Source organism: Procambarus clarkii, chromosome 47 (assembly GCF_040958095.1).
Source record: "Procambarus clarkii isolate CNS0578487 chromosome 47, FALCON_Pclarkii_2.0, whole genome shotgun sequence".
Taxonomy (NCBI): Eukaryota; Metazoa; Arthropoda; class Malacostraca; order Decapoda; family Cambaridae; genus Procambarus; species Procambarus clarkii.
The window spans coordinates 27,524,653-27,552,108 of NC_091196.1; the positions used below are offsets into that span (position 1 = coordinate 27,524,653).

Below are 27,456 nucleotides of genomic sequence, written 5' to 3' on the forward strand. Positions count from 1 at the left end.
CCCGCCATCTCGCTAAAACACAATTTTTACAGAAAAAGTCAAGGACAGAAACTTTGAACAGAATTTGGATACCATTTTGTCTCTTCAGGGGACACGACTTCGGCTGTGAGGCATTTGATGTTGATGGTAATTATGTAGAGCGGTGGAGGGGGTTGGGTAGCGTGTAGGGGGGGTTGGGTAGCGTGTAGGGGGGGGGGGGGGGGTAGCGTGTAGGGGGGGTTGGGTAGCGTGTAGGGGGGGGGGGTTGGGTAGCGTGTAGGGGGGGGGGGTTGGGTAGCGTGGAGGGGGGGAACGGGTAGCGTGTAGGGGGGGGGCGGGTAGCGTGTAGGGGGGGGCGGGTAGCGTGGAGGGGGGGTTGGGTAGCGTGTAGGGGGGGGTAGCGTGTAGGGGGGGGTTGGGTAGCGTGGAAGGGGGGGGGGCGGGTAGCGTGGAGGGGGGGCGGGTAGCGTGGAGGGGGGGGGGGCGGATAGCGTGTAGGGGGGGGGGGGCGGGTAGCGTATAGGGGGGGGCGGGTAGCGTATAGGGGGGGGCGGGTAGCGTGTAGGGGGGGGCGGATAGCGTGGAGGGGGGGGGGCGGGTAGCGTGTAGGGGGGGGGCGGGTAGCGTGTAGGGGGGGGCGGGTAGCGTGGAGGGGGTTGGGTAGCGTGTAGGGGGGGCGGGTAGCGTGGAGGGGGTTGGGTAGCGTGTAGGGGGGGGCGGGTAGCGTGTAGGGGGGGGGGGCGGGTAGCGTGGAGGGGGGGCGGGTAGCGTGGAGGGGGGGGGCGGGTAGCGTGGAGGGGGGGGGGCGGGTAGCGTGGAGGGGGGGGCGGGTAGCGTGGAGGGGGGGCGGGTAGCGTGGAGGGGGGGGGCGGGTAGCGTGGAGGGGGGGGGCGGGTAGCGTGGAGGGGGGGCGGGTAGCGTGGAGGGGGGGGGGCGGGAGTAGTAGGGAGTAAGAGCCACAGGCTCCTTTTTTTTTGGGGGGGAGAGGACCCCTGTGGACTGTAAGAGCCAGCGGCTCCTTTTTTTTTCAGGCCGGAGGATCCCTGTGGACTGTAAGAGCCAGCGGCTCCTTTTTTTTTTCTGGGAAATATCCCGCGTGTTAGCCAGGGTTTCAGGTAAATTTTTGTCAGTCACTGATTTTAGAAGTTGTTAAAGTTCTTATAATGAAAATAATTTCCGAGACTTAGAAGTTTGTTTAAGTCTTATGATGAAAATAATTTCCGAGACATAGAAGTTTGTTAAGGCCTTATGGGAGAAATTCAAATAACGTGTGTAGCACTTTAGGGCTTCCAGGAGAACTCTACGGACATATTTTACATGTTTTCAACTTACAAAATCGTCTATGTAAGCCTTAGTTATTCATATAAATTTAGAAAATCGCCTGTGTAAGTCATGGTTTTCAAGTCTCGTACATCACACCCCCCTCCCTCCCCCCCTTACCTCGCAATCTGTCGCCTCACCTGTGTTTACTTTAGACGTCAGCCAGCCAGTCGGCTCTTAATCTTATCTTATCTTATCCATAATATCTGGACCGTCCCTCCTCTCTCTCTCTCTCTCTCTCTCCTTTCATTCAGTTCAACTATTTTCCAACATCGTATGTTTGCTCCTTTTCATTAAGCAAGTCAGTATGTTTGCTCCTTTTCATTAAGCAAGTCAGTTTTACACAAATAAATCATGTTAGTAAGCAAGTTCTAGCTCACGTTCCCCACCTTAGTCCCCTGTCGTATAAAGAATACTATCATTCCAATCCCTCTAAAATTTAAAAATAATCATATTTCAAATGTAGTTCAATACAGTAATTAGTTACCAAGCTCCAGCTCTTGTCCTCCGCCTTAGCTCTCTCTCGTATCTTCGTTAGTATCAGTCCAATTTCCCTGAAATTTCTACCCTCTGTATTTCAGACATAGTTTAGTAAATGCAAACAATTATCAAACTCTAGCTCTTGTCCCCAGCTTAGTTCATTTGTACAAAATCATTAGTAACAGTCCAATTTCCCTTAAATTGTTACCCTCTGTATTTCAGACACCGTAAATAAAATCAAAATAGTTATCGAGCTCCAGCTCTCGTCCCCGCCTTAATTCTCTTTCGTATCTTTGTAAATAACCCATCAATTTCCCTAAAATTAAAAGCAGACATACTTCAAAGTTAGTAAATAAGATCAAGTCAGTTACTGAGCTCCAGCTCTCGTCCCCGCCTTAGTTCTCTTTCATATCTTCGTTAGTATCAGTCCAATTTCCCTGAAATTTTTACCCTCTGTATTTCAGACATAGTAAATATGAAGTAAACAATTATAAAACTCTAGCTCTTGTCCTCTGTCCAAGCTCACTTTTGTAAAATCATTACTCTCAGTCCAAATCACCCAACTACATTTTCAGACATAGTAAATAAAAAACCAGTTCAGTTATTAAGTTTCAACTCTTGTGCCCCAGCTTAGTTCATTTGTACAAGTTCTTTATTTTCCAACTAAATCACCCTGAGATTTAAGATCACCGTATTTTCTAACGTAGTAAAATTAATCTGGACATTAGCCTTAGATCATCAGACATAAATATATTCGATCAAGTCCGTCTCCAGCGTATCTCTTATCCGAGTATACACATAACCCCAACCTGTTTAATTATCTTTCACCCCCTCCCACCTTCCTCCATCTCATCCAAGTCTCGTAAATTTAAAATGTAGCTGTTAATTTGCGTTCTTTCCCCGTTCATAGCATATTCTCTGTAAGTTCAGATCTGTACTTAGTCTTACATATTCTCTACTTCTTTCCAATTTTATACAAGACTTAAACAACTATTACCGTCTCCTCTATCTTATTTAAACATGAGTCATATGTAAATATACCCCGACTCTTTCCATCCAATACAAGTCCTAGCTTGTTCACCGCCCAACTCACTACGCTATTTCTACTCTACATGTTATAGCATGTTTTCCGCTCATCTTGGTACCAACCCTTACAATCTCTCTCTCATTCCTTTTACATGTCTCAGCATGTCTCAGCATGTTCGCCTCGCATCTTACTACGCTGTCTACTTTACATGTTGTAGCGTGTATTACTGTGTCCCATATCTTATTTAAACATGAGTCATATGTAAATATACCCGACTCCTTCCATCCATTACAAGTCCTAGCTTGTTCACCGCCCAACTCTCTACACTGTCTACTTTACATGTTGTAGCATGTTTTCCGCACATCTTGATACCATCCCTTACAATCTCTCAATCCTTTACACATCCCAACTTTCAACCCTTTCTTACAATTTTCCTCCATCCCTCCGCTACATGTTCTTACCCGTTCATTACAGTCCACTACTTATTCTCTAATCATCTCTGTACTAATTCTCAAAACTAGTTGGTTCTGTCATTTTAGTAAGTAAGTAAGTAGATCATCGTTATTAACAACGACAACAACAACAACAACAGTAACATTACTAATTCACAGTAAGTTACTACTGAGCATTTGGTAGTTATCCATTTTCAAATAATGTCAATATAAATCATTCTAAGACATCTTCGTACAATTAAAGATACTTGCCCGTGCACTAAGTCATTACTTACAGTAGCATCTTAAGGCATTGTTTTCGTAACTCAGTTTTATTAAACATACACCTTCATTAGTCAAAGGAAAACTTTTCAAGTCATTGTATTCAATATTTCCGTTAAACTTACTACATCATGTCATTATTCGGTTTCATAATTAAGTACTTGTTTCAGTCCTCCAATGTAATAAGCAAATTATTCTATTAAGGATAAAGAAATCTTATTTAGAAGAGGCATTAAGTTTATTACAACATTTAACGCATACAAGTGTTCTTAGTAGTTATACAGGTATTCAAGAAATCATAAGTGTTCTTAGTAGTTATACAAGTGTTCAAGAAAATCATATACAAGTGTTCTTAGTAGTTATACAAGTGTTCAAGAAAATCATAAGTGTTCAAGAAGCAATTGGATTTATTATATATAAAATATTTCCTCTACAAATTGGACAGCATTTCAGAGCTAAAAGACAACCACTGCATGTCACCATATGTTTACATGGTAGTATTACAATATTTATATTTTTATCCATACAAACTCTGCATAAAATATCTTCTTCCCAAGATTGTTCTATACAGTCCTTGTTTTCATCAGTGTTAGTACAAGTCTCCGGTAAAGTTTTCAATCCCAGATCTTCAAGCGTAGCTTCTTGTTCCTTTTTATCATCAACTGCTTCATAAATTAAGTCCCGTACCCGTAAATAAATATCTGTTCCCTCTTGCATATACCTCAACACGATTTCTAGACATCTACTTTGTATAATAAAAGGCAACAAATCTCTGGATTCCTTAAGGTACTCACTTAAAGCATATCTTATACTCTCCACAGGTATTAATTTTTTATGAATCAGATGTTTGAACTTATCCATACCCTCCATTAAGATATTAATTAAATCATTGTCTATAGGTTTTATAGGTAATGGTATTGTCAATCTAGCATTCTTAACAAATTCCTTGCCCCTTGCAAGAATAATGTAAGCACATTCTGGACTACATCTCGCATGTAACGTCCAAGGATCATCTTCTGGTCTCCAATTTCGTATTCCACAGGCGCAGTGATAGCAGCAGACGTGGTCACTTATACCTGAAAACCATAAAACAATCCAGCATTATCTCGTTACTATCTTTTAACTATTATTCATTATTTCTTTACTTATAACTCTATTAAGTTTAAAATAGTTAAAACACTTCATACCACAGTAAAAAAAACCAGCTTCTGCCAGCTCATGAGAAGTTTGCTTGACGCTTCCAGGCCATGTCATATCAAATGTCTCTAGGCGAGATTTATAAGTTACCAATCCTGGATTCAGCGATTTCCTAAATTTGATCAATCCCAGATCTTCCTTAGGAGGAGCACCACCTAAAAAAATATAACGTAGTTACGTAAATTATTCTTTAGAAGAATAAGAAGTATCTATTTAAGCAATCAAGTTTTGTACAGAGTATATAAGACTGGTATAAGAATACATCATAAGAATATATACTTACTACTACCACTTATTTTCTTATTTCCCAGTTCTATTTTATGGGAAACAAATTCCAGTCCATATTTGAAAGCTATCTCAGACACCTCTAAAGAAACATTGTCACTCCTCTCGCCTCTAATAAAGGCACAGTCTTGATTAATGATCTTATGACGTCTTCTGGGGGTATCACCAACAATCCATGCACCTACTATACAATAACAAAATGCACACAAACAGTAATCACTATTGCGAAGGTAATAGAACCCATCTTCAACTAAGTCAATAGGGTTTAACCACTTAATGGGCCAATCCACAAATGTTTGTAGTCTAACTCCTGCACATTTAAGGCTTTCTATACTGTAAAACTTCCTGGCACACAAAGGATCCATCGTGTGAGGGCAGCACTAGCTATTAGAGTAGGATAAGCAAGTATATATATCCCTAAAATAAGTATCGTACATCGCTACATATTTAACAGTTTCCTCATTTATAATAGACAGTAATCTCCTCTAAATACTTCTCTATTTAAAAATCCTTAAAGTTTCATAATTAAATGAAGCTCTTATATAAATACTTAGTAAACTACTTTCATTATTTATTAGACTTATTAGAAAAATACATCACTTTGGCAATCTCGCTAAAAGTATACTGTTACGTCATTATTCGTAGCTGCCGTACATAATGATAGATATATATATATAATTTAGTAGTAAATTCTTATTTAATCTAATTAAAATATATGCTTAAAGCATCTATATCCTAAAATGAAATATACTATTAGTTATAATGTAATATATAATATCACTCTAAGGTAACAAAAATCCTTATTAATATATTCAAATAAGTGGTAACTTTTACATTTCCCCCAATATAAGAGCGCGGACCTCGCATTAGGGATATTATTACGACTATCTGGTTCGTATCTACTACCTTACGAGGAAGAAAATTCACCATGGATACTGTTCTGACAACTTGTCAGGGTTATTTAACCGACGATTCATTTTGTAATAATGAAACCTGTATTGTGTACGGAGTGAACTGTATATCCTGTGTTCCCAGAGGAATGGCTCTAGACTTAGCCAAGAAATATTCTCATGCTGATGCTTATAATGTTCGCCGACCCTTGTACAGTCTTAAGAGATGTATCCCTGAAGATCGTCCAGTACCAGGAACAATTCATATCTCTAAAGGAGAAAATCTTCCGTATATTGTTGCTATAGCCACACAATACGGTATTGGATTACCTATAGAAAGTAATAACATTGCTCAGGGAATTATAGAAAACTCAAAAGACAGAAACATGCTCTCTGGATTAAACGAAGATACATCCATTAATCGTCTCGTCTACTTCAAGAATGGTATGAAAGATTTATTTAACTTTATCAAGGGCTCTCCTCAAATTATGAGAGTTATAATACCAACAGGAATTGGGATTACATGTGTTCGAAGAGATAAAGTTTGGGAAAATACTTATCTTCCTGTTATTGAAGATATGTATAAACAGTTAAAACCCTACGGAGTGGAAGTTAAATTACTGTTTAACGAGGAGATTATGCAGAGGAAGAGCAAGTAACACTTGGCAACCTTTTGTGTGCGCAGTGTTTCTACGCGCAGCCTAAAGATGTATATATGCTTCCCCCGGAGTGATCTCTTACGGTGTCCTCCTCTTCTTGGATGTCAGAATCTACTTCAAGCTTGGATATTCAAGGCTATGGAGATCAAGACTATTATTGGAGACTTTGCCTCCCTGCCCGTCTACAATAATCACGACTGTTTATTGTACGATCTTGATGCTACGAGTGTACAAATGTGTAAAATTGTGCAAGGATTGTGGGATCGTTACCCATATGCGAGATTACATCGTGAAAACTTTCCTTACAAAAACAGGGCTGTTGTATCTTATCGCAGTAACCCTGGCAGTATACATATTGGAGAACCACCTGAATTTAACAACAGGATGGATGAAGATCCCCATCTACCCCTTATTATTGGTTTAGTGACTCAGTTTGCTAGTAGACCTGCAACTTTACCAGCATATGAAAATCCTCCGTGTGAAGTACGAAGTTTAGATGAACATTTTTACGATGGACTTGAAAAAGATACAGAATATCAGAGATGGCGCTGGTTTGAAAATGCTCTGAAGGAAGCCCTTGTTTTCATTCTTAAAAGATGTGTTAAGAGAATTATTATTCCATATGGGTTTGGCATGTCAAGTTATTTGGACAACTGCGCAGTATGGGAAAGTAAATATTTGCCTATACTTGAGAAAATAGGACAAAAACTACGAAAACGAGGTATTGTACTCTTCATAGTACGTCCCGAAAACATCGTTCCTCCTCAGTCATCCACCCACGGCATCTTTGAAAATAAGATTCCATACATTGCTGTTCTTCAAAATGGATCCACAACTAATGCTACTGATGCTGCTAGGACACCTGAAGATGATGCTACGCCTGCTACCGCTGATGCTAGTTCACCTTCTATCAACACTAAGTTGTCTGATACAATTAATTCAACACCTGTTAATGTTACTACGTCTGTTGATACTAATGTTACAATGTGTGTTAGTAGTAGTTTTACAAATTTAGAAGAGAAGATGGATTGGGAATAATAATGTCTGTAAATAATTTATACTTTGTACATTTTTACAAATTAAATACATTGTACATTTTTACACATTAAATAACAAAATAGAAACTCGTGTGTTTATTTTCTCCCTTTTTAATGTCTAAATGTCAACTCTACTTTTCTGAGTATATAGGAAGAGGTACGAAACTTTTTCTGTCTTACTTCAAGATGGATTGTTCTATGTACATGCAAGTGAAGCTTAAGCGTTTGAATAAGTGTATTATAGATGCTGATTTTACTAGTGATGAAATTCTAAAACCTGGAGACTGTCTTGTCTACGATTCTCATAATTTATCTGGTGGATTTGCACAACTGTTATGGGAAAAATATCCTTACAGTAAAGTTTCCGAGTGTGAAGTGGTACAGAATAATATAACTCCTGGTGGTATAGTACTTGCTTTATCTCCAGAACCAGAAATAAAACCTCATATTATAGGACTTCAATACAGTAGCTCTAATGAAGATCTAGGATTACAGAAAGATATTATTAAACGTTGGAGTTTTAAATCTGCAATAAGGCAAATTTGTTGTCAGGCAAGAAATAATAATTTAATCCAGCGTATAATTATTCCATATGGTATTGGGTTTAATGACGGAATAGGATGGAGTAAAGAAGAACAAGAAGAATGGGAGACACACTATTTTCCAGGACTAGCCCATTTAGCTTATGTTTTAAAGAATAATAAAAAAGAATTATTAATGGTTCGTATACCTCTTGGAGAAGATGTTACGGGGACTGGGAGAGAGAAGAAACAAGTAGAGGGTAGATCTAATAAACGGAAGAGAATGTCGTAGTTAAAACTAGTAGATCTGAAATAATACATATAACTAATTTGGAAACTACAGCTAAGAGAGAGGGGGCGGAGCGTAACAATCTCCGATGTGATAAGCTAGGTCGGGATATATCTTGACATAAACTCCCCATCTCGGTCCAGCAGTGAGAAGACATACTCGGATCGATGGCTGCTGTATACAGTAAGTGATTATTGTATGATGTACTTACAGTACTCGTTATATTTGTTGTGATATAATTTTTGCTTATTATTGAATATCTTTTAGTTTTGAAATATTATGATTATTTAATAGTCCCTGTGTTAAATATTGTATTTTTCTTTGTTTAAAGATCTACCCCATGTGATGGATGTGATGAGTCTACCAGGGTTTGGAAGCATGCCTGATCTTGTGTCAGAAACTATATGGCAAAGTCCAGCTTCGACTGTTTTGTGGAAGAATATGCCCCTGGCTGAAAAACGGACTTATAAAGTGATGACACATACTGATAAATGTACGCATGAGAACATTGTTCCAGCTCTAGCAAAGTTTATTAGCAAAAGTGAAAATGTTTTAATGATACTGATCGGTCATGATTTTATAAAGTTGAAAGAAGAACTTCCAATGATAAAAAGCGAAATAGTCTTATTTAGCTTAAAAGAGAGTGTTACAGATGTACTCAAGAAACATGAGAATTGTCAAGTGTTGTTGCTGACGAAAACTCCTAGTAAGGCCGAGATGAAGAAAATTTCTTTGTTATTTAAAGGCGATAAAATAATTTGCACTTTTAGACCTAAACCCCGTTTTAAATACATATTTCCAGAATTTGAAGAAGTGCCTATAGGATGTAACTTAAAGGATAAATTTTTTATAAGAAAATTTGTGGATGAAATTGGTTCTCCAAATGCTGCAAACTGGTTTATTAATAAGTTGAGTTCTGAAGAACGAGAAGTGTATACTATAATGAGCCAGGATGAACTGCAACAGCAGGTAAATAGTAAGACTGTGAAAGAGCTTAGTATTATTCACCCTAAAACAGAAGAAGATGAACATTGGAGTTTAATTGATCATATGGAGGAGAGCTTTCCATCTTTTCCGTTAAATTTAATAAAGATGAGACCAGAAATAGGATATCATACCCCCCAAAAGATAGAAATAGAGGCAGTGATGAGATTTATAGGACAGGATCCTGTACTTGGTGTTTTCTCTGGTATGGCCTTTATTGAAAATCTTATTAGGATAAGACATACTAATGTGGTACGAGCTACAGATAATTACTCGAATATGGGTGAGAGTAAGTGGATGGAGGTTGAACAAATGGATGCTGTAGAAGCAGTTAGGACTTATTGTAATGACAGAGAAGTACTTCTAATGTCCTGGCCTGAATTGATTCGTGATGATAATGTTTATAGCGATGCTTTCTATGTTTTAAAGGAATTTAAGGGACAAAAACTAATCTATTTTGGAGAAGGGGAAGGGGGATGCTGTGCATGTGATGGATTTTTTAACTTGCTGGATAGTGAGTTTCATTGTGTGAAATCAAATACATGTTTTACTTATAATTCTTTTATAAATTCAAATGTTTATTTCTATATAAGACTATAGTGTTTATGATTTCTTGAACACTTGTATATGTTTTTCTTGAACACTTGTATAACTACTAAGAATAACTGTATATAATTGCTTCTTGAACACTTATGATTTTCTTGAACACTTGTAAAACTACTAAGAACACTTATGATTTCTTGAATACCTGTATAACTACTAAGAACACTTGTATGCGTTAAATGTTGTAATAAACTTAATGCCTCTTCTAAATAAGATTTCTTTATCCTTAATAGAATAATTTGCTTATTACATTGGAGGACTGAAACAAGTACTTAATTATGAAACCGAATAATGACATGATGTAGTAAGTTTAACGGAAATATTGAATACAATGACTTGAAAAGTTTTCCTTTGAATAATGAAGGTGTATGTTTAATAAAACTGAGTTACGAAAACAATGCCTTAAGATGCTACTGTAAGTAATGACTTAGTGCACGGGCAAGTATCTTTAATTGTACGAAGATGTCTTAGAATGATTTATATTGACATTATTTGAAAATGGATAACTACCAAATGCTCAGTAGTAACTTACTGTGAATTAGTAATGTTACTGTTGTTGTTGTTGTTGTCGTTGTTAATAACGATGATCTACTTACTTACTTACTAAAATGACAGAACCAACTAGTTTTGAGAATTAGTACAGAGATGATTAGAGAATAAGTAGTGGACTGTAATGAACGGGTAAGAACATGTAGCGGAGGGATGGAGGAAAATTGTAAGAAAGGGTTGAAAGTTGGGATGTGTAAAGGATTGAGAGATTGTAAGGGATGGTATCAAGATGTGCGGAAAACATGCTACAACATGTAAAGTAGACAGTGTAGAGAGTTGGGCGGTGAACAAGCTAGGACTTGTAATGGATGGAAGGAGTCGGGTATATTTACATATGACTCATGTTTAAATAAGATATGGGACACAGTAATACACGCTACAACATGTAAAGTAGACAGCGTAGTAAGATGCGAGGCGAACATGCTGAGACATGCTGAGACATGTAAAAGGAATGAGAGAGAGATTGTAAGGGTTGGTACCAAGATGAGCGGAAAACATGCTATAACATGTAGAGTAGAAATAGCGTAGTGAGTTGGGCGGTGAACAAGCTAGGACTTGTATTGGATGGAAAGAGTCGGGGTATATTTACATATGACTCATGTTTAAATAAGATAGAGGAGACGGTAATAGTTGTTTAAGTCTTGTATAAAATTGGAAAGAAGTAGAGAATATGTAAGACTAAGTACAGATCTGAACTTACAGAGAATATGCTATGAACGGGGAAAGAACGCAAATTAACAGCTACATTTTAAATTTACGAGACTTGGATGAGATGGAGGAAGGTGGGAGGGGGTGAAAGATAATTAAACAGGTTGGGGTTATGTGTATACTCGGATAAGAGATACGCTGGAGACGGACTTGATCGAATATATTTATGTCTGATGATCTAAGGCTAATGTCCAGATTAATTTTACTACGTTAGAAAATACGGTGATCTTAAATCTCAGGGTGATTTAGTTGGAAAATAAAGAACTTGTACAAATGAACTAAGCTGGGGCACAAGAGTTGAAACTTAATAACTGAACTGGTTTTTTATTTACTATGTCTGAAAATGTAGTTGGGTGATTTGGACTGAGAGTAATGATTTTACAAAAGTGAGCTTGGACAGAGGACAAGAGCTAGAGTTTTATAATTGTTTACTTCATATTTACTATGTCTGAAATACAGAGGGTAAAAATTTCAGGGAAATTGGACTGATACTAACGAAGATATGAAAGAGAACTAAGGCGGGGACGAGAGCTGGAGCTCAGTAACTGACTTGATCTTATTTACTAACTTTGAAGTATGTCTGCTTTTAATTTTAGGGAAATTGATGGGTTATTTACAAAGATACGAAAGAGAATTAAGGCGGGGACGAGAGCTGGAGCTCGATAACTATTTTGATTTTATTTACGGTGTCTGAAATACAGAGGGTAACAATTTAAGGGAAATTGGACTGTTACTAATGATTTTGTACAAATGAACTAAGCTGGGGACAAGAGCTAGAGTTTGATAATTGTTTGCATTTACTAAACTATGTCTGAAATACAGAGGGTAGAAATTTCAGGGAAATTGGACTGATACTAACGAAGATACGAGAGAGAGCTAAGGCGGAGGACAAGAGCTGGAGCTTGGTAACTAATTACTGTATTGAACTACATTTGAAATATGATTATTTTTAAATTTTAGAGGGATTGGAATGATAGTATTCTTTATACGACAGGGGACTAAGGTGGGGAACGTGAGCTAGAACTTGCTTACTAACATGATTTATTTGTGTAAAACTGACTTGCTTAATGAAAAGGAGCAAACATACTGACTTGCTTAATGAAAAGGAGCAAACATACGATGTTGGAAAATAGTTGAACTGAATGAAAGGAGAGAGAGAGAGAGAGAGAGAGGAGGGACGGTCCAGATATTATGGATAAGATAAGATAAGATTAAGAGCCGACTGGCTGGCTGACGTCTAAAGTAAACACAGGTGAGGCGACAGATTGCGAGGTAAGGGGGGGAGGGAGGGGGGTGTGATGTACGAGACTTGAAAACCATGACTTACACAGGCGATTTTCTAAATTTATATGAATAACTAAGGCTTACATAGACGATTTTGTAAGTTGAAAACATGTAAAATATGTCCGTAGAGTTCTCCTGGAAGCCCTAAAGTGCTACACACGTTATTTGAATTTCTCCCATAAGGCCTTAACAAACTTCTATGTCTCGGAAATTATTTTCATCATAAGACTTAAACAAACTTCTAAGTCTCGGAAATTATTTTCATTATAAGAACTTTAACAACTTCTAAAATCAGTGACTGACAAAAATTTACCTGAAACCCTGGCTAACACGCGGGATATTTCCCAGAAAAAAAAAAGGAGCCGCTGGCTCTTACAGTCCACAGGGATCCTCCGGCCTGAAAAAAAAAGGAGCCGCTGGCTCTTACAGTCCACAGGGGTCCTCTCCCCCCCAAAAAAAAAGGAGCCTGTGGCTCTTACTCCCTACTACTGGCGGGTAGCGTGGAGGGGCGGGGGCGGGTAGCGTGGAGGGGGGGGGGCGGGTAGCGTGGAGGGGGGGGGGGTAGCGTGGAGGGGGGGGGGCGGGTAGCGTGGAGGGGGGGCGGGTAGCGTGGAGGGGGGGGGCGGGTAGCGTGGAGGGAGGGGGGAGGGGGGGGCGTGGAAGGGGTTAGTGCTCCCGAGCCTAGTGCTGCCCCTATATATATTACTACAGTTATCTGACGGTAGTGTGAGTACTCGCTGCTTCCCTCCCTCACCCTCCCTCACACCTCCCAGCCTTCCCTCCCTCCCCCACCCTCCCTCACCCTCCCTCACACCTCCAGCCTCCCTCTTTCCATCGTTCTCATATCCTTCCATCCACCACATCCTTCCCGCGATAACTCCCCACCTTCCTTACATATCTTCCCCTCCCTTATCTTCCATCCCTATAACTTATCGTCCTTTTCTCCATCATTCCTCCCTTCCGTCCATCATCCTCCCCCTCCCTCCTTCCAGTCCATCACTCTACTTCCTGAGATGGATCTATAATTACCTAATATACAGAAAAGTCATGAGTGCGAGCCCATGGACATACCTGTTTCAGTACAAGAACGGAGTCGACGGTACTGCCCTCCCCCCTCGCGGTACAGCGAGGTACTGCAGGGTACTACGGTACACCCGCCGTGGTGCCTTCTGATATTTACGAACGTGCTTCATGCGGCGCAGCGCTCTGGCCGACGCTGTTCAACATCTTCATGGTACAAGGGCTGTTAGGAGGCCGCGGTACCACCACCACCACCTCCCCTGGAGGTCGGGGAGGGAGATGAGGGAGGATGCTGGGGGTCGGGGAGGGAGATGAGGGAGGATGCTGGAGGTCGGGGAGGGAGATGAGGGAGGATGCTGGAGGTCGGGGAGGGAGATGAGGGAGGATGCTGGGGGTCGGGGAGGGAGATGAGGGAGGATGCTGGGGGTCGGGGAGGGAGATGAGGGAGGATGCTAAAGGTCGGGGAGGGGGGGAGGAAGAGACAAGGTACAAGTAAAGGCACCTGATAAAGACAATAAAGGTACAGTTCAGGTAGGCGCCCAGCACGTGAACGTAATCAAGGAGGCTGCATCTTGTCTTAGCCATACCTAAGAAGGATTTAGTTTTTCTTAAAAATAAAAAAAAAATGGGGCCGTATTAACATTATGGTGAAAGACCCTTGGAGTACTGGGGAGGCCAGGGGCCAGATTCACGAAAGCACTTACGCAAGCACTTACGAACGTATACATCTTTCCTCAATCTTTGACGGCTTTGGTTACATTTATTAAACAGTTTACAAGCATGAAAACTTGCCATTCAACTGTTGTTATTGTTATAAACAGCCTCCTGGTGCTTCGGAGCTCATTAACTGTTTGATAATTGGATACAAAGCCGCCAAAGATTGAGAAAAGATGTACAGGTTCGTAAGTGCTTGCGTAAGTGCTTTCGTGAATCTGGCCCCAGGTGAGTATTGAGGGGAGGGAAGGCAGTGCAGGTCGCATGATTTCTCAATAGATTAATCAGGCGTCCGATTAACCATTTCTCATTTTTCTAATCATTTCTCAACAGGTTAATCCCCAGGAGACTCGCAGCTCTGGGTGCTCCTTCATACATAAGACGGATTTCTTCTGATTATTACTTACAGCTAATTCATACTTCTGAGAACACAAGAAATATGATTTTTGCAATAAAATTTTCAATGGTTGTTTGATGACTGTGGAAGTTGTGGTGGGGGAGGAGGTTGTTTGGGGGGGATGATGTTGGGGGGTAGGTGAGAGTAAAGGGTGAGAGGCAAGTGTGCTTACGGGAGGTACAGTTGAAGGCGTTTTTAAAACTAACCACATTTATATTATAGTACTGTACCCTGTACTCCCCCCCCCCCACACGCACACCCTGCAACACACACACACACACACACACACACCTGGTAACACATCTGGAGAGAAGGGACTTCGTGACAAATCGCCAACATGGATTCAGGGAGGGTAAATCTTGCCTTACAGGCTTGATAGAATTCTACGATCAGGTGACACAGATTAAGCAAGAAAGAGAGGGCTGGGCGGACTGCATTTTCTTGGATTGTCGGAAAGCCTTTGACACAGTACCGCATAAGAGGCTGGTACATAAGCTGGAGAGACAGGCAGGTGTAGCTGGTAAGGTGCTCCAGTGGATAAGGGAGTATCTAAGTAATAGGAAGCAGAGAGTTACGGTGAGGGGTGAGACCTCCGATTGGCGTGAAGTCACCAGTGGAGTCCCACAGGGCTCTGTACTCGGTCCTATCTTGTTTCTGATATATGTAAATGATCTCCCGGAGGGTATCGATTCATTTCTCTCAATGTTTGCGGACGATGCTAAAATTATGAGAAGGATTAAAACAGAAGAGGACTGTTTGAGGCTTCAAGAAGACCTAGACAAGCTGAAGGAATGGTCGAACAAATGGTTGTTAGAGTTTAACCCAACCAAATGTAATGTAATGAAGATAGGTGTAGGGAGCAGGAGGCCAGATACAAGGTATCATCTGGGAGAGGAAATTCTTCAGGAGTCAGAGAAGGAAAAAGACTTGGGGGTTGATATCACGCCAGACCTGTCTCCTGCAGCACATATCAAGCGGATAACATCAGCGGCATATGCCAGGCTGGCCAACATACGAACGGCATTCAGAAACTTGTGTAAAGAATCATTCAGAACTTTGTATACCACATATGTCAGGCCAATCCTGGAGTATGCAGCCCCAGCATGGAGTCCATATCTAGTCAAGGATAAGACTAAACTGGAAAAGGTTCAAAGGTTTGCCACCAGACTAGTACCCGAGCTGAGAGGTATGAGCTACGAGGAGAGACTCCGGGAATTAAACCTCACTTCGCTGGAAGACAGAAGAGTTAGGGGGGACATGATCACCACATTCAAGATTCTGAAGGGGATTGATAGGGTAGATAAAGACAGTCTATTTAACACAAGGGGAACACGCACAAGGGGACACAGGTGGAAACTGAGTGCCCAAATGAGCCACAGAGATATTAGAAAGAACTTTTTTAGTGTCAGAGTGGTTGACAAATGGAATGCATTAGGAAGTGATGTGGTGGAGGCTGACTCCATACACAGTTTCAAGTGTAGATATGACAGAGCCCGATAGGCTCATGAATCTGTACACCTGTTGATTGACGGTTGAGAGGCGGGACCAAAGAGCCAGAGCTCAACCCCCGCAAACACAACTAGGTGAGTACACACACACACACACACACACACACACACACGCACGCACGCACACCCTGCACCACTCACACCCCCGTCTAAACATCACTGACGGACTGGGCTAGTATCAAGGGGTCAGTTTCATGAGATGTATTAGCGAGTGAGTCTTGGGTCTGGGGAGCAGCAGCAGTAGCAGCAGCAGCAGCAGCAGGAGGCCCGGCCAGCAGGGAAGGTCCAGGTGTTGGCTCACTACTCGCTGACAACCTCCAAAGGAAATTTAACGAAATTTAAACTATCACTGTCATCTCTGAGAAATTTTAACTCCTTGTTTCTGGGCTCTTAGTCTAGAACAACAGCGGCTCCTCCACAAGTCTGTGTATTATTAGTATCTGCAGAATCGAGCTATTATCTATCGCGCGCGCGTGCGTGTGTGTGTGTGTGTGTGTGTGTGTGTGTGTGTGTGTGTGTGTGTGTGTGTGTGTGTGTGTGTGTGTGTGTGGGGTGGGGGGTTGTACTCCCCTAGGTGTTCTTGCGAGGGTTGAGCTTTGGCTCTTTGGTCCCGCCTCTCAACTGTCAATCAACTGGTGTACAGATTCCTGAACCTACTGGGCTCTATCATGTCTACATTTGAAACTGTGTATGGAGTCAGCCTCCACCACATCATTTCCTAGTGCATTCCATTTACTAACTACTCTGACTCTGAAAAAAGTTCTTTCTAATGTCTCTGTGGCTCATTTGGGTACTCAGTTTCCACCTGTGTCCCCTTATGCGTGTACCACCCGTGTTCAATAATCCATCCTTGTCTACCCTATCAATTCCCCCTGAGAATTTTGTATATGATGATCATGTCTTCCCGAGCTTTTCTGTCTTCCAGGGACGTGAGGTGCAGTTCCCGCAGCCTTTCCTCGTAACTCGTGCCTCTTAGTTCTTTCTGAGACTAGCCTAGTGGCATACCTCTGAACTTTTTTTCAGTTTCGTCTTGTACTTGACAAGGTACGGGTTCCACGCTGTGCCCGCATACTCCAAGATTGGTCTGACATATGTGGTACACAAGGTTCTGAAAGATTGTGTTTGGTGTGTGTGTGGGGGGGGGACAGTGTGTGTGTGTTTTTTTGGGAGTGAAGTGTGTGGGGAGTGTGTGTGTGTGTGTGTGTGTGTGTGTGTGTGTGTGTGTGTGTGTGTGTGTGTGTGTGTGTGTGTGTGTGTGTGTGTGTGTGTGTGTGTCGGGTGACTGCATGTATCATCGCTATAAAACTGCTACACCAAGAAACGAGGTTCACCTTGAGCTGAAGGTTTGGTGTCTTGACTCCTCTTGGTACGCCTCCACACCCCCCCCCCCTCCTCCCCCCCCCTCCCCCTCCAGTCCACCGGTGCATGGTAAATTAACCCATTAGATGATCCTTGAATAATCATGTATTCAAATTGATTGAAAAAACTCGTAATGAGTGCTCTTAGGCAGCTGTGACACGTACGGGAGAGTGGCACAGTTAACCAATGATAAACCGCATTGGAGCTGTCCGGTGGAAGGTATTGGTTGTATCAGGGGCAGGGAGGTATGGCAGGATGTGGCGCTGCATCGCTAACCGCTCAACACCGCAGCCATGTTTAACAGATCTCTCACCCTGTCTATGGAGGACAGAAGAAAATGTATATATGCTGGTTAGCATTGTTAATGTGTGGCCACGTCTGTGGTAAAAAATAATAATAATAATAAAATTAAATAAAGCATAGTTTGTGGTCAGGGTTATCTTGAGTGTGATCATGCCTCGTGCCACCTTTTGGGTGGCTTAATCCTTTGTCAATCAATCAATCTTGAGGTTATCTTTGCGATGATATTAATAGGGTATTAAAAGTATCAACGCAAGACAGAACACGAAACAATGGGTATAAATTGGATATGTTTAGATTTAGGAAAGACTTGGTTAAATACTAGTTCGGTAACAGGGTTGTTGATTTGTAGAACCAATTACCGCATAACGTGGTGGAGGTGGGGTCCCTTGATTGTTTCAAGCGTGGATTGGACATGTATATGAGTGTGATTGGGTGGTTATAGATAGCTGCCTCGTATGGGCCAATAGGCCTTCTGCATTTATCTTTGTTCTTATGATTTCGGGACTAAGCGTCCTCGCGGCCCGGTCCTCGACCAGGTCTCTTATTTTTTTTGCTACACATCCCCAGAATGCAGCCCGTAGCAGCTGACTAACTCCCAGGTACCTATTTGCTGCTAGGCGAACAGGGGCAGCAGAGTGAAATAAACCCTGCCCATTTATTTCCGCCTCCGCCGGGGATCGAACACGAAACATTACGACTACGAACCCCGAGCGCTGTCCACTCAGCCGTCAAGGGTGGTGGAGGGTGTTCCTTATCTAAAGTTTCCTTGGTTAACTGTGGTTTTGTTCTCTTAACCTTTACTGACACGTTGACGTTCTTATGGACCACCTGATCAATACTTAGTGCTGTCGAACCACAGTCTGTATATATATCTGTTCCCACACACCTGGTAACCCAGCTCCTCGTGGCCAGACCTGACACCACACACCTGGCAACCCAACCCAGCCTCTCCGTGGCCATCTTTGCATGTCGTGCGTCTCTCCAGCAGGTTTGGTTTGGCGCTGAATAACGAGGAAGACTCCAGCGTCTGACTGACCGCCGCTGAGACGCAACGCATAAATCAACGCCAGACGCAACGCATAAATCAACGCCAGACGCAACACATAAATCACTACCAGACGCATCGGGTCAGGCGAGTTGGTGTATACGCGGCTCGATATCGTACCAACAGCTGGGGTTAATTACGCTCCACCTGCGTACATGTTTATAATATCTTGTCTGACGTGAAGGGCAGGAACAGTCAGCTGCCGTCCTCCGTGTAGCGCTGCCCGCCCGCTAGAAGGATGGCAGATAGGAAGTCAGCATAACAAGGAAGTCAGCATAACAAGGAAGTCAGCATAACAAGGAAGTCAGCATAACAAGGAAGTCAGCATAACAAGGAAGTCAGCATAACAAGGAAGTCAGCATAACAAGGAAGTCAGCATAACAAGGAAGTCAGCATAACAAGGAAGGCAGCATAACAAGGAAGTCAGCATAACAAGGAAGTCAGCATAACAAGGAAGGCAGCATAACAATACAGGCAGCATAACAAGGAAGTCAGCATAACAAGGAAGGCAGCATAACAAGGAAGTCAGCATAACAAGGAAGGCAGCATAACAAGGAAGGCAGCATAACAAGGAAGTCAGCATAACAAGGAAGGCAGCATAACAAGGAAGGCAGCATAACAAGGAAGTCAGCATAACAAGGAAGTCAGCATAACAAGGAAGGCAGCATAACAAGGAAGGCAGCATAACAAGGAAGTCAGCATAACAAGGAAGGCAGCATAACAAGGAAGGCAGCATAACAAGGAAGGCAGCATAACAAGGAAGGCAGCATAACAAGGAAGGCAGCATAACAAGGAAGGCAGCATAACAAGACAGGCAGCATAACAAGGAAGGCAGCATAACATGGAAGGCAGCATAACATGGAAGGCAGCATAACAAGGAAGGCAGCATAACAAGACAGGCAGCATAACAAAGGCAGCTTAACGAGAAGAAAGCCAGTACAAGAAGGAAGGCAGCATACAATAAGAAAGGAAGCATAAAAGAAAAAATTATAATTACATTAGACAATCTTGTTAAGTAGCAGCAGGTAGGCGGTTCCCTGGAATCAGTTTCTTAAACAAAAACACAATCCTGGCTGCATTAAGGGATACTGATACAAGTGGGGCCCAGGAGCTAGAATACCATAAAGTCTATGATCTTCCTTGGGTGAAGTGAAGAAGCGTTGCCAGGTTACACATTTATATCCTGTGGGTCAACAGTCTGTCCTCAGGCCAGGATCGTTAAAGCAGTGCCCCCCCCCCCACCACCACCAAGACGCATTCGTCAATGTTAACATACTGTGTATTATAAATTGGTTTGTTCTCGTATGTAAATTAATATTATTTTATATTAAAGTTCAATGTATAGTTAAACGTAGACGTCGAGACGGAGCTTGGAGCAGAGCAGAGAGCTGAGTGAGGCCGGAGTCGCGGAGCTCTGTGGGAGAGCGTGGCGACTCCATAGGAAATCGTAAGTGTCTAAACTTGATGGGGAGCGAGAGCGTTGTAGTTCGATGGGGTCTTAGTCTGCTGTCTTCTGTGTTGAAGCTGTACCGTCTTGAGGCCGATTAGCACTGCATACGCCGAGTGCTACAATCTTTACTGAGGAAATTTGTACTGTTGGCTATTCTGATTGATTGATAAAGATTAAGCCACCTAAAAGGTGGCACGGGCATGAATAGCCCGTAAGTGGTGGTCCTTTTGAGCCATTACCAGTATCAAGAGCTGATACTGGAGATCTATGGAGGTGCGATTGCACCCTGCGTGACGGGAGATGTCTCCCGTGTTACTGGCTGATTGATTGATAAAGATTAAGCCACCCAAGAGGTGGCACGGGCATGAATAGCCCGTAAGTGGTACAATTTTTTTTTCTCAGTATTCTGAGGTTGCATTTAACCATCAAGCTGTTATCGCGGGGGAGGATACTGCTTCACAGTCTTTATGAAGGTGTCCAGCTGCTGGACACTTTTGTTGACCAGGAGAGTGGCTGTGTTGATGGCTTCAGTTCCTGAATCATGCCACTGCATGATTCAGGAACTCTTAAAGCTCTTCTAAGGTCATTGGTTGCTTCACATTCCAGAAGATAGTGAAGTAATGGCTTTTCTGTGACAGTTTGGCAGAAGATGCACTCTCTCTGTCGGGGTTCACCAATCTCCCAGTTGCATCTGTAACCTAGACGTAGTCTATATAACCTAACTGCTATTTCCCTGTGGATTCCTTTTGGGATATTTAACCTTTCTAATTTGGTTGCCTGAAGATACCATGTTGCAGATGGCGAACCTTCAGCTATTCTCTGGTGTAGGTCGGCTTTGTTGAGATGTGAGAGTTTGGCTATTGATTGATAAAGATTAAGCCACCCAAGAGGTGGAACGGGCATGAATAGCCCGTAAGTTGGCTATTCACTTCAAGCTTGCTTATAAATGGTGACTACACCTCTCCCCCCCCCACCTCCAGCTCCCTCCAACAGGATGAAAAGTGTTACCTGTAATTGGGGAAAGGATTTGAGTAGTCATCAGTAGTGCTAATTAGTCTGTCATTATAGTAATGAGAGATTGGAGCGAGTACAAGGTTTACTCGCTACATAGGCATAGGTTAGGTTAGGTGTTTAGGTTCTGTTGGCGATTATTTGTGTTTGTACTACGTGGGTGAAGCATTTACAGCGTTGTGGTTCGAACAAAAGTCCACCACGGGAGACATCTCCCGTCACGCAGGGTGCAGTCGCACCTCCATAGATGGCTCAAAAGGGCCGCCACTTACGGGCTATTCATGCCCGTGCCACCTTTTAGGTGGCTTAATCTTTATCAATCAATCAATCGAACAAAAGTCGTCAGTGAAGTACTTGTTCCGGAAGTGTTCGAACGAAATCGGTCGAGTCGTGTGTAAACCGTTTTTCTTTCATAAACAGCGGGGTTTGGCGGGTGACTTCTGCTCTGCCGGGGGGCACTGGAGGACTTTTGTTATTTAGCTGGGGGCCGAGTCTCTGGTGTTGCTACCTGGTGTCCTCTGTGTGGGGCGGGGCCGGTGCTTGTCACCCTGAGGGGCTCCTGGGGTTCCGTAATCATCTGCCTGTCTGCGTTTCTTGCCCCGATGCATATTAGTTTCCGGTGATTGGCGTCACTCGTTTCGCGATTAGGCTTGGCGTTTCACCCTTTCTAGGCTTCGCGATTAACCCTACACGGGTACGCCGGGGCGCATCCGATCCCACGATCGTCGGCGCCTCTAAATCAACAACAACTAAGCTGTAAATAGGTACCCGGGAGTAACCAGTGCGCAGGTTCGAAACCATTTCATGGGTTCTAATTATTCTCTAAGGGGTGTGGGGGAACTTGATATGCGTCGCAGGCTTCCTGTCCCCGATTATATGGATGGAACAAAATTCGCGAAACGAAAATCCACTTTTCTGGCGACAGTATTTCTTTAAGTAATGGAAATTACCAAGTTAAAGTGGCTATTATAAAATTATATATTTTAATAAAAACGCGACGAGCACGGCCCGTTTTCTTCATGTGCCTCAACGCACACAATACAAAGTGCTAACCGCTTCAGAAATGTACGAACCCAAACCACCCACCTAACCAATGCATAGAAAACGTGAGCCGCTACTTTCCACAGTACTTTGTAATTTATACGTTGGCGACCACAACGTGCAAAATGAGACGCATTAATTGAGAGGCCGCTGGGGAGGCCACACCAGTACCCCGGCCGCTGGGGTGGGCCACACCAGTACCCCGGCCGCTGGGGTGGGCCACACCAGTACCCCGGCCGCTGGGGAGGCCACACCAGTACCCCGGCCGCTGGGGTGGGCCACACCAGTACCCCGGCCGCTGGGGTGGGCCACACCAGTACCCCGGCCGCTGGGGTGGGCCACACCAGTACCCCGGCCGCTGGGGTGGGCCACACCAGTACCCCGGCCGCTGGGGTGGGCCACACCAGTACCCCGGCCGCTGGGGAGGCCACACCAGTACCCCGGCCGCTGGGGTGGGCCACACCAGTACCCCGGCCGCTGGGGTGGGCCACACCAGTACCCCGGCCGCTGGGGTGGGCCACACCAGTACCCCGGCCGCTGGGGTGGGCCACACCAGTACCCCGGCCGCTGGGGTGGGCCACACCAGTACCCCGGCCGCTGGGGTGGGCCACACCAGTACCCCGGCCGCTGGGGTGGGCCACACCAGTACCCCGGCCGCTGGGGTGTAAACTGGAGACTCACGCATTTTCCTCCACTGGTCAAGGCTCAAGATAAGACAAGACAAGACAACTCCAGTAATGCTAAGAGATGCGGGAGTCCTTGACAGCTGTGCTCGGCCCCATAGTCCGAGCTATCGTTCCTCGTGCGTTACCGCCCAACAGCAGCTACGCTCGGCCCCATAGCCCGGGTCCTAGCCGAGCACGGCTATATCTAAGAGTCACATTTATATATATATATTTTCTATCTGGTGTATATCTGACGTATTTCTAGATACGTATTCATTTCTAGGTTTAGTGGTAGTGGGGTGTTGGTTTAGTGGTAGTGTGGGTGTTGGTTTAGTGGTAGTGGGTGTTGGTTTAGTGGTAGTGTGGGTGTTGGTTTAGTGGTAGTGGGTGTTGGTTTAGTGGTAGTGGGGTGTTGGTTTAGTGGTAGTGGGGTGTTGGTTTAGTGGTAGTGGGGTGTTGGTTTAGTGGTAGTGGGGTGTTGGTTTAGTGGTAGTGTGGGTGTTGGTTTAGTGGTAGTGGGTGTTGGTTTAGTGGTAGTGGGTGTTGGTTTAGTGGTAGTGTGGGTGTTGGTTTAGTGGTAGTGGGTGTTGGTTTAGTGGTAGTGGGGTGTTGGTTTAGTGGTAGTGTGGGTGTTGGTTTAGTGGTAGTGGGTGTTGGTTTAGTGGTAGTGGGTGTTGGTTTAGTGGTAGTGTGGGTGTTGGTTTAGTGGTAGTGGGGTGTTGGTTTAGTGGTAGTGGGGTGTTGGTTTAGTGGTAGTGGGGTGTTGGTTTAGTGGTAGTGTGGGTGTTGGTTTAGTGGTAGTGTGGGTGTTGGTTTAGTGGTAGTGGGTGTTGGTTTAGTGGTAGTGTGGGTGTTGGTTTAGTGATAGTGTGGGTGTTGGTTTAGTGGTAGTGTGGGTGTTGGTTTAGTGGTAGTGGGGTGTTGGTTTAGTGGTAGTGTGGGTGTTGGTTTAGTGGTAGTGGGGTGTTGGTTTAGTGGTAGTGTGGGTGTTGGTTTAGTGGTAGTGTGGGTGTTGGTTTAGTGGTAGTGGGTGTTGGTTTAGTGGTAGTGTGGGTGTTGGTTTAGTGGTAGTGGGTGTTGGTTTAGTGGTAGTGTGGGTGTTGGTTTAGTGGTAGTGGGTGTTGGTTTAGTGGTAGTGTGGGTGTTGGTTTAGTGGTAGTGGGGTGTTGGTTTAGTGGTAGTGGGGTGTTGGTTTAGTGGTAGTGTGGGTGTTGGTTTAGTGGTAGTGGGGTGTTGGTTTAGTGGTAGTGGGGTGTTGGTTTAGTGGTAGTGTGGGTGTTGGTTTAGTGGTAGTGGGGTGTTGGTTTAGTGGTAGTGGGGTGTTGGTTTAGTGGTAGTGTGGGTGTTGGTTTAGTGGTAGTGTGGGTGTTGGTTTAGTGGTAGTGGGTGTTGGTTTAGTGGTAGTGGGTGTTGGTTTAGTGGTAGTGTGGGTGTTGGTTTAGTGGTAGTGTGGGTGTTGGTTTAGTGGTAGTGGGGTGTTGGTTTAGTGGTAGTGTGGGTGTTGGTTTAGTGGTAGTGTGGGTGTTGGTTTAGTGGTAGTGGGTGTTGGTTTAGTGGTAGTGGGTGTTGGTTTAGTGGTAGTGTGGGTGTTGGTTTAGTGGTAGTGTGGGTGTTGGTTTAGTGGTAGTGGGGTGTTGGTTTAGTGGTAGTGGGGTGTTGGTTTAGTGGTAGTGGGGTGTTGGTTTAGTGGTAGTGGGGTGTTGGTTTAGTGGTAGTGGGGTGTTGGTTTAGTGGTAGTGGGTGTTGGTTTAGTGGTAGTGTGGGTGTTGGTTTAGTGGTAGTGGGGTGTTGGTTTAGTGGTAGTGTGGGTGTTGGTTTAGTGGTAGTGTGGGTGTTGGTTTAGTGGTAGTGGGGTGTTGGTTTAGTGGTAGTGTGGGTGTTGGTTTAGTGGTAGTGGGTGTTGGTTTAGTGGTAGTCACTGACAGTAAGGTCACCACCGCCCTGTCACCACTCCACCAGGGGCACAATATATGAGTGGTGAATATTTTCTCCTGAGAGTGTAGAGGAGAGGAGGCGGAGGCAGACAGTGCTACACAAGGAGCGGCACGATGGTCGACGCTCCTCCGCCAGCAGGAGGAAGAGCCGGGCTCTACGGTCATGGAGGGTAAAGGGGAGAAGGGTGTGTGTGTATATATATATATACATATATATATATATATATATATATATATATATATATATATATATATATATATATATATATATATATATATATATATATATACATATATATATACATATATATATATATATACATATATATATATATATACATATATATATATACATATATATATATACATATATATATATATATATACATATATATATATATATACATATATATATATATACATATATATATATATATATATATATATATATATATATATATATATATATATATATATATATATATATATATATATAAATAATATATACATGGTTTATAGATATGTTACATAGTGGGCTACACACACACATCCGACACAAGTGTGTTTGCCTCGTCATCCTCTCTCTGTTGCTCGTCTCGGGGGCTCCACACCCTAGCTCCTGTCCTGTCTGCCTGTCTAGCTGTCTGCCTGCTTGCCTAGCTAGCTGTCTGCCTGCTTGCCTAGCTAGCTGTCTGCCTGTTTGCCTAGCTAGCTGTCTGCCTGCTTGCCTAGCTAGCTGTCTGCCTGTTTGCCTTGCTAGCTGTCTGCCTGCTTGCCTAGCTAGCTGTCTGCCTGCTTGCCTAGCTAGCTGTCTGCCTGCTTGCCTAGCTAGCTGTCTGCCTGCTTGCCTAGCAAGCTGTCTGCCTGTTTGCCTAGCTAGCTGTCTGCCTGCTTGCCTAGCTAGCTGTCTGCCTGCTTGCCTAGCTAGCTGTCTGCCTGCTTGCCTAGCTAGCTGTCTGCCTGCTTGCCTAGCTAGCTGTCTGCCTGCTTGCCTAGCTAGCTGTCTGCAATCTTGCCTAGCTAGCTGTCTGCCTGCTTGCCTAGCTAGCTGTCTGCCTGCTTGCCTAGCTAGCTGTCTGCCTGCTTGCCTAGCTAGCTGTCTGCCTGCTTGCCTAGCTAGCTGTCTGCCTGCTTGCCTAGCTAGCTGTCTGCCTGCTTGCCTAGCTAGCTGTCTGCCTGCTTGCCTAGCTAGCTGTCTGCCTGCTTGCCTAGCTAGCTGTCTGCCTGTTTGCCTAGCTAGCTGTCTGCCTGCTTGCCTAGCTAGCTGTCTGCCTGCTTGCCTAGCTAGCTGTCTGCCTGCTTGCCTAGCTAGCTGTCTGCCTGCTTGCCTAGCTAGCTGTCTGCCTGCTTGCCTAGCTAGCTGTCCGCCTGTTTGCCTAGCTAGCTGTCTGCCTGTTTGCCTAGCTAGCTGTCTGCCTGTTTGCCTAGCTAGCTGTCTGCCTGTTTGCCTAGCTAGCTGTCTGCCTGCTTGCCTAGCTAGCTGTCTGCCTGCTTGCCTAGCTAGCTGTCTGCCTGTTTGCCTAGCTAGCTGTCTGCCTGTTTGCCTAGCTAGCTGTCTGCCTGTTTGCCTAGCTAGCTGTCTGCCTGTTTGCCTAGCAAGCTGTCTGCCTTCTTGCCTAGCTAGCTGTCTGCCTGCTTGCCTAGCTAGCTGTCTGCCTGCTTGCCTAGCTAGCTGTCTGCCTGTTTGCCTAGCTAGCTGTCTGCCTGTTTGCCTAGCTAGCTGTCTGCCTGTTTGCCTAGCTAGCTGTCTGCCTGTTTGCCTAGCTAGCTGTCTGCCTGTTTGCCTAGCTAGCTGTCTGCCTGTTTGCCTAGCTAGCTGTCTGCCTGCTTGCCTAGCTAGCTGTCCGCCTGCTTGCCTAGCTAGCTGTCCGCCTGCTTGCCTAGCTAGCTGTCTGCCTGCTTGCCTAGCTAGCTGTCTGCCTGCTTGCCTAGCTAGCTGTCTGCCTGCTTGCCTAGCTAGCTGTCTGCCTGCTTGCCTAGCTAGCTGTCAGCCTGCTTGCCTAGCTAGCTGTCTGCCTGCTTGCCTAGCTAGCTGTCTGCCTGTTTGCCTAGCTAGCTGTCTGCCTGTTTGCCTAGCTAGCTGTCTGCCTGTTTGCCTAGCAAGCTGTCTGCCTTCTTGCCTAGCTAGCTGTCTGCCTGCTTGCCTAGCTAGCTGTCTGCCTGCTTGCCTAGCTAGCTGTCTGCCTGTTTGCCTAGCTAGCTGTCTGCCTGTTTGCCTAGCTAGCTGTCTGCCTGTTTGCCTAGCTAGCTGTCTGCCTGTTTGCCTAGCTAGCTGTCTGCCTGTTTGCCTAGCTAGCTGTCTGCCTGTTTGCCTAGCTAGCTGTCTGCCTGCTTGCCTAGCTAGCTGTCCGCCTGCTTGCCTAGCTAGCTGTCCGCCTGCTTGCCTAGCTAGCTGTCTGCCTGCTTGCCTAGCTAGCTGTCTGCCTGCTTGCCTAGCTAGCTGTCTGCCTGCTTGCCTAGCTAGCTGTCTGCCTGCTTGCCTAG

General features: G+C 44.1%; 1 protein-coding gene across 4 annotated transcripts in view; it reads right to left on the reverse strand.

Moving 5' to 3' along the window:
- Positions 1–3,735: 3,735 nt before the first annotated feature.
- LOC138350783 (baculoviral IAP repeat-containing protein 8-like) overlaps positions 3,736–27,456 on the reverse strand; it is a 79,167-nt gene continuing 55,446 nt past the window's right edge. For 2 of the 4 annotated variants that reach the window (XR_011222288.1, XR_011222287.1), the window contains 2 exons: positions 4,707–4,871; positions 3,736–4,595 (listed from right to left, as the gene is read on the reverse strand). Coding sequence is in view for 1 of the 4 variants with exons in the window: in XM_069302192.1 (XP_069158293.1) it covers positions 3,910–4,595; positions 4,707–4,871; positions 5,000–5,366 (1,218 nt within the window). In the remaining 3 variants the exon portion in view is untranslated. Of the gene's footprint in view, positions 4,596–4,706; positions 4,872–4,999; positions 6,050–27,456 lie in introns of those variants that run through there. The other 2 variants (XM_069302192.1, XR_011222289.1) reach the window with 2 other exon arrangements.